Raw genomic sequence first — 8,018 nt, forward strand, 5'->3', positions numbered from 1 at the left:
TTAAGGTAATTAACTTTTCGGTTTGTTCACATCTAGGTAACTATCTTTTTTTTGTACACATCTAGATAACAAACTTGTTAGAAGTGTTCACATATAACCATTATGACCTGCTGTAGCATGTTACATCCTAGATGTAAACACTTTTAACAAGTTCGTTACCTAAATGTGTATAAAAAAAATAGTTACCCAAATATGAACGAAACGAAAAGTAAGAGTAAATTACACGAATGGTCCCTGTGGTTTGGGGGAATTTGTGTTTTTGGTCCCTAACTTATTTTTTTTAACTAGGATGGTCCCTACTGTTTATTTTTGTTGCGCGTTTGGTCCCTGTCTTACCTAAAAAGACTATTGTGCCCTTATTAGTTTATTTTTTAATTAATTTTCTTATTTATGTATTTATTTTTTTATATATTTAAAAAAATTAATAGACCCCACATATATGTATATCCTCACCGTAAACCTGAAACCACATTTGAGAAATTTAATTTGGGTCTCATCAGTCACCATCCCATCTCTCATCCTCCTCAACTTCTATTTCTTTTCAATCTTTAGTGACATCGACGTCTTCACCATCCTTCTTTTTTTGGTCATTCTACTCTGGCGAACCAACACCATAACCCAATGTCTGTTCATCTTTAGTGGGTTGTGGTGTTGATTCGACGGACTTGAAGTACCGAAAAAAGAAGGGATGATGAAGATGTCGATATCACTAAAGATGAAAAATAAATAGAAGTTGAGAAGGATGAGAGGTGGGATGGTGAGTAGATACAGAAATGTGGTGTCTATTATTTTTTTTTAAATATATAAAGAATAAATACATAAATAAGAAAATTAATTAAAAAAATAAACTAATAAGGGCCCAATAGTCTTTTTAGGTAAGACAGAGACCAAACACACAACAAAAATAAACAGTAGGGACCATCCGAGTTAAAAAAAATAAGTTAGGGACCAAAAACACAAATTCCCCCAAACCACAGGGACCACTCGTGTAATTTACTCTTACTTTTCGTTTTGTTCATATCTGGGTAACTATTTTTTTTTGTACACATTTAGGTAACGTACTTGTTAAAAGTGTTCACATCTATGATATAACCTGCTACAGCATGTCATAATGGTTATATGTTAACACTTCCACCAAGTTTGTTACCTAGACGTGTAAAAAAAAGATAGTTACCTAAATGTGAACAAACCGAAAAGTTAATTACCTTAATCTGTCATATTCCCTAAAATTAACTTGCTTTTACAAAATAACTCCTAACCGGATCCGACCGGGCGAGCGACGACGGTCTACGACGTTTGGCGGCCTAGTCAACACTCATATACTACTGACATCTCGCACCGTCACTGCATACAAAACCACTGTTTGAATAGCAAAATGGCGGCAAAATCACTGTGATAACCTATATTCTTTCATCTAACATTTCCAATTAGGGTCCTTGGAACTCAGTTTTGCACCTCTGTTTCTTTGTCTTGGTTGAGTTTTGGAATTAGGGTTTAATTATCTGTTGAATCGATCTACGCTTAACGAAACCGCAGCAAAATGACAGCAGACGCCTTATCATCGGTTTGTAATTTGGGAGTTCTGGATTCTCTCTCCGAAGCTTCAATCTCCGAGATTTTGGAAAGCTGGAACAGCTTCTGTATGATAACAGAGACGATCGTCAAAGGTGATGATACTGACTTATCGTCATATTACTCGAAGTTCCAATCCCACGTTTCTAGTCTATGCAAGTACGGCCTACGGGATTTAGTCGAAGAACATTTCCTTCTATCTCTCCAGGTATATTTTGTTTTTTTGGAGGTCGTTGTTATTTGATTCGAACTTATTACCCCATTTTAGTACATTTGAGTTCTTCGTGGTAACACCTCACCTACGACGTGGTGCGATTTATACAGAAGGAATCACATTGTAACCAGAACAAAATTACTATAATACAAGTCATAGAGCTATTGTAGTGTGATTGCAATTCTGACCCTTTTAGTATGTACCCTTTCTGATTAATTGTTTTCAGCACTTTCAGCTCCCACATCATTTCCATGTGTATATTCATTGTTTTACTGAGATGTATCTTGCATTCTACTTTTTAATCTGAATCAGTAGCATTGTTTGAAATGAGCAGGAAACTTTAGAGAAACATAGTGCACCCAAGTTTTGGAAGAATTTTGATGCTCATAGTAATGGCATAGACCTTGAAACAAATGACAAAGATGTATGTTGGCAATCTCTCTCTCTCTCTCTCTCTCTCTCTCTATATATATATATATATATATATATATATATATATATATATATATATATATATATATTAAAAGAAGTAATTTATACAACAAATATATATATATATATATATATATATATATATATATATTGTTGTATAAATTACTTCTTTTAATCTGATTCTGAATTTGGCGAATCCCCAAACAGATGCAAGAGGATGTGGTGGAACTACTACTGTGTAAAGCTTTGGAAGAAATATCACTTGAAAAACAGTATCAAGAAAAGTGTTTATTGATGTTGGTCAATTCTTTACAAATATGCCAAGATTACCCTTCAGATGTGGAAAATGTCTTATTTTCTAAATATCAACTAATTGTTTCTTCTGTTCTTATGACCACTCTGCCTCGCCAATTTCCTGGTATATGTTTCTTGAGACTTTAATTATGCAATCTGCTCGCTATTTTTGACTTTATTTTTCCCTTAAATTTGTGAACTCAAATGTTAGCCTTCAACTACCATTTAGTGCTTTTTTTTGGCAAGATCAATGATTAGAGTTAGTATTATCAGAATGAAACTGAATTATTACTGTTAGAATGCAAAATGATCAGCTTTAGAGCTACTATTGATTAATCATTACTAATATTTTCTATCATTTAAGTTGAGTATTACTATTATCTACCTATAATGTGTGTTTTTCTTATACAAACTTACCCTTGATTTGAATACATGATTAAACAATATTCAGAATAAATTGTTCCTTATACTACACATAAATAAATTAAAAAGCTAAACTTTTGGTTATTAACAATCTTGTAGAGGTACTTCACTGGTACTTCAAAGGAAGATTAGAGGAATTGAGCACAATTATGGCTGGAGATTATGAAGAAAATAATGAATCACAAAATAAAAATGACATGGAAAATAATCGATATGGAAAAATGGATATTGATGGAAGCTTTGACCAGAAGAAAAAATTGGAGGATAAGTTGGTGAGGAACATTGGAATGGTTGTTCATAATCTCAGAAATCTTGGATTTACATCTATGACTGAAGATGCTTATGCTTCTGCAATATTCTTGCTTTTGAAGGTGCACTTTCATATGCTATTTCTTTTGTATTATATATAGGGTTAATACCAAGAAATAGTGACATACTTTTGTGTATTTGTTTATTATAGCATCCTACTTTCATACCTTTCTCTAAAAATCTATCAATTATAGCAATATCAACCAAGTACAATGCAATTTCCAGTTTTCCACTGCTACAATTAATTAGATTATTTAAAGTATTAAAAAGAAAAGTTCAAAGTACAAAGCTTTAATTGAAAGAAATGAAAGTAAGATGTTATAAAGTATAATGTTTTTTTAGGTATATTTTTCAAAGTACAATGTCTTAATAAGAAAAAAAATGAAAGTACAATGTTGTATAATAGAAACAAATATCTGTGTGTATTTTGTTACATTTTTTTTTTTTTGCATTATGGCAGGCTAAAGTTTATGATCTAGCTGGCGATGATTACAGGAGTACTGTTTTGGAGTCTATTAAGGGGTGGATACAGGTAGATTTTTTTCATGTCATTTTCACAGGATAAAAAATCATCAATTTTTTTTAATGTTACAAATGTATGAATTCTAACAAAGGAAGCTACTTTCTGCAGGCTGTTCCTCTACAGTTTTTGCATGCACTTCTTGATTATCTTGGTGATTCCAAAATTTATCTCAGTCCTTCTAGCACAAAATCACCTCTTGCATCAAACCCATCATCATGCTATCCAGGAAATGGTAAACCATCTGAAGGAATCATTAGATGGCAATTGAGATTGGAGTATTTTGCATATGAAACATTGCAAGATTTGAGAATTGCTAAACTTTTTGAGATCATTGTGGATTATCCTGACAGGTTAATAATCTTTAAACCTTCACTACCTTTATAGAAACATCAATTTTCAGTTTTTTCACACAATATTTAAATCTACAGTGCTCCTGCCATTGAGGACTTAAAACAATGTCTTGAATACACCGGCCAACACTCAAAACTAGTCGATTCATTTATCTCTGCACTACGATACCGATTACTGACAGCTGGCGCTTCAACAAATGATATATTGCATCAATATGTTTCAACTATAAAAGCCCTTAGAACAATAGACCCCGCAGGCGTTTTTCTAGAAGCAGTTGGTGAACCAATTAGGGAATATTTAAGAGGAAGGAAAGACACCATTAAATGTATTGTCACCATGCTTACAGATGGCACGGGTGGAAATAATAATGGACCTGGAAATAATGGAGATAGTCTCCTTGAAGAAATAAATAGAGATGAAGAAAATCAAGAAAATACTGGTCTTGATGATGACATTAATACTGATGACAAACAAGCATGGATCGATGTACAACGGTATGCGTATGCAATAGAAGAAAATAATAACATTCCAGGCGCACGTATCAAGATATTGTCTGCTTTGGGCAACCAGGCACGAGGACTTCCCAGGGGGTCACCCATCCTAGTACTGCTCTCGCCTTAGCACGCTTAACTGCAAAGTTCTGATGGGATCTGCTGTCCTCACGGCTTTAAAGCACATATTACAAGGAGAGGTTATCCACACCCTTATAAGAAATGCTTAATAAACATTCCTTTCTAATTGATGTGAGACTGGTGAAACCAGTCTCACATCTGCTAAAGGGGAAATGAAAATAAAACATTCCTTATAAAGGTGTGGATACCTCTTCTTCAAATATGCGTTTTAAAGCCGTGAGGACAGTAGATTCCATCAGAACTCTGTAGTTAAGCGTGCTCAGGCGAGAGCAGTACCAGGATGGGTGACCCCCTGGGAAGTCCTTATGCCTGGTTGTCCAAAGCAGACAATATCTTGGTACGTGTGTCTGGGATGTTATCATGTTACAGATGATAATTTTTTATTTGCTACATTTTTCAGCTGGGAACCTGACCCTGTAGAGGCGGACCCCCAAAAGGGAAGCCGATACAGAAGGAAAGTAGATGTACTTGGGATGATTGTTGGTATAATTGGTTCAAAGGATCAATTGGTTAACGAATACCGTGTCATGTTGGCTGAAAAGCTACTAAACAAAACTGATTATGACATTGACACTGAGATACGCACATTGGAGCTTCTCAAGGTGTGTGAATTGCAAATTTATACTATGAATTTCATTTTCGTGATTTGGATCTTATTATTGAAATTTGAGTTGTCATTTTATTATATCCAGATACATTTTGGTGAAAATAGCATGCAGAAATGTGAGATCATGCTCAATGATCTGATTGGTTCGAAAAGAATAAACACAAATGTAAAAGCCACAATAAATCAGTTATCTAAAACAGGTAGAATTTAGCAAACTAACACCTAGTTTTGTAATAGCAATATATTTTTTATAATTTTGTAACAGTTATTTTGGAATTGAGTTTTAGGTGCTGAATCCCGGGAGCATGAGACTCCGTTTGATATAATTAATGCCACCATCATATCTTCAAATTTCTGGCCACCTATCCAGGTATATCTTGTAAATCATTTCTGGAATTAACTATGCATTGTCCTTTTTTCTTTATTCCTAACATGTGGTCATCAATTTAGTTTTATAGCAAAGTTACAAATGTGGTCCCTGCACTTTCTGATTTTTACCGTGTAGTCCAAAATTGAAATCTTTTTCACTTTTGGTCCTTTTTCTATGGTTTCATGTTGATTTTGGTTCCTGGAACCTTGAACTAACCTGGAGTAATTTACAAAAATGGTCCCTATGATTTCTGAATTTTACAGTGTTTAGTCCATAATTGAAATGAATCCTGGAAATAAGGACCAAAATCAGAAAGTCCCAGGGACAAAACCTTGAAATAAGGACCAAAATTAAAAAACAGTTTCAGTTTTGTAATAAACACAGTAAATATTACAAAGTACATGGACCATACCATTATTGTAATTTACTGTAAAACATTGAAATTAGGACCAAAAACAGAAAGTCCCAGTGACCAAAATCAATATCAAACCTAGAAAAGGGAAAATCAGAAAGCATTGTAATTTACTCTTATATTTGCCTATTCTGATTTTTACAAATGATATTCTAAATAAATAAAAAATATTAATTTGAAATGGAACTGCAGGATGAGGATGTGAACTTACCTGAGCCTATGGACAAGCTTTTAAATGACTATGCAAAAAGATTTCATGAAATTAAAACTCCTCGCAAATTACTATGGAAGAAAAACCTTGGTACAGTAAAGGTCAGTCACATTAACATTTTTACTACAGTAATTTTTTAAAAATAATACAGTAAATTTTGTAATAAAAAACATTTCATTTGTGTTTCAGTTAGAATTGGAATTTGAAGATAGAACACTGCAGTTCACAGTCACTCCTGTACATGCTTCAATCGTTATGAAATTTCAGGATCAAACAAGGTAAAAACATGAATCTGTGTCCTGTGACACCCTTTTTAATATAAATTATAAAAAAAAAAAAAAAAAAAAATTCTTGGATTTTGTATTTTCAGTTGGAGTTGTAAGAATCTTGCGGATGCTATTGGAGTGCCTGTTGACATTCTTCAAAGAAGGATAAATTTTTGGATAAGCAAGGTTTGTTCACTTGTTATTTTTTTAACAGTATAAAGATTTATTTCTAAATTCTAATCACTTAACACTTTTTTTACTGGTGTAGGGTATTGTTTCAGAATCTTCCAGTACTGACCCTAACGACCACTTATATACATTGGTGGATAGCATTTCTGACGGGGGTAAAACTGTCATTAGTAACGAAGAGTTGGTAGCTGATGACGATTCCGAAAGATCAGTAGCCTCTGTTGAGGATCAATTACGCAAAGAAATGACTGTCTATGAGGTACATTTCCTATAAATTCCAAGTTTGAGAATTATAAGCCTTTTTTTTTGCATCATTATCAAAGGGTATTTAAGACATTTGGTGAATATTTAAAACTATCATTTTGTGAAAGTTTGGATACTTTTGATAGAAACTTATAATTTTAACTTCAGAAATTCATCACTGGGATGCTTAAAAATTTTGGTAGCATGGCCTTGGATCGAATTCATAACAGTCTCAAGGTAATTATTTATTTATTTATTATTCTTATTTTTGACTTATTTTAATTCTGAGAAAATGATTGATTTTTTTTTAATAGTATATAACAAGAAGTTATTGTTGCAGATGTTTTGTTCTGATCCTACTTATGACAAGTCACTTCAACAGCTACAATGCTTTTTGTCGTGGCTAGTTGCAGAAGAGAAGTTGGAAATTAGAGACGATACATATTTTTTAAAGAAGTAATATATATATTTGTTTGTATCTTGTTTGGCCTTTGTGGGATGTAAAATTAGAAATTTAACTTTGATTTTTATGAAATGATTGTGTTTATAACACCAAATGTGGTGTTTTAATTTAAAGTTTCACATGTACAAGTTGGTCCTTCAGTTTTGAATTTATTAATTTTAGTTTAGACAAAATTGCTAAAATGGATCCCTATGGTTTCCTAAGAGTCGCAACATGGGTTAACTTTCTGAAATGTTTCATAACTGCCCCTGTGGTTTAAAAATAACAGGGATGATCCCTTTCTAGTATTCTTTCTAATTGTGGGTGTTAGGTTTATAAAAATGACCAATATGCCCCACAAGGACCATTTCTGAAAGATAATTTCTAAACACTAAAACCAATTGTGATTATGTTAGGGTTAGTATTTCACCTCACCACCGACTGCCACTCCAACACCACTAAAAACAAATCTAAAAATTTATATACAATGTTTTTCAAACCTTTAGAATCAAATGCAAACACAAAAAC

At 33.0% G+C, this 8,018-nt stretch overlaps 1 protein-coding gene across 1 annotated transcript; it reads left to right on the plus strand.

Annotated features, from left to right (window-relative positions):
• Positions 1-1,270: 1,270 nt before the first annotated feature.
• Positions 1,271-7,639, plus strand: APC2 (anaphase-promoting complex/cyclosome 2). Its single transcript, XM_079069690.1, has 16 exons — positions 1,271-1,780; positions 2,121-2,210; positions 2,426-2,636; positions 3,035-3,306; positions 3,705-3,776; positions 3,876-4,117; positions 4,196-4,612; positions 5,151-5,352; positions 5,443-5,557; positions 5,645-5,727; positions 6,332-6,451; positions 6,540-6,628; positions 6,721-6,802; positions 6,885-7,064; positions 7,217-7,285; positions 7,389-7,639. The coding sequence occupies exons 1-16, from the start codon at positions 1,541-1,543 to the stop codon at positions 7,506-7,508; spliced, it is 2,604 nt and encodes an 867-aa protein (XP_078925816.1). The 5' UTR covers positions 1,271-1,540; the 3' UTR covers positions 7,509-7,639.
• The last annotated feature ends 379 nt before the right edge of the window (positions 7,640-8,018 follow it).

The sequence above is a fragment of the Lactuca virosa genome, chromosome 8 (assembly GCF_052849685.1).
Source record: "Lactuca virosa cultivar CGN04683 chromosome 8, Lactuca_virosa_CGN04683_v6, whole genome shotgun sequence".
Classification (NCBI taxonomy): Eukaryota; Viridiplantae; Streptophyta; class Magnoliopsida; order Asterales; family Asteraceae; genus Lactuca; species Lactuca virosa.

Bases quoted from the DNA above. Each gene is read 5' to 3' on its own strand.
- APC2 (XM_079069690.1), top strand. From the start codon at position 1,541: ATGACAGCAGACGCCTTATCATCGGTTTGTAATTTGGGAGTTCTGGAT. The intron at 5,558-5,644 runs GTAGAATTTAGC...ATTGAGTTTTAG, and splicing joins AAATCAGTTATCTAAAACAG to GTGCTGAATCCCGGGAGCAT. The intron at 5,728-6,331 runs GTATATCTTGTA...ATGGAACTGCAG, and splicing joins ATTTCTGGCCACCTATCCAG to GATGAGGATGTGAACTTACC.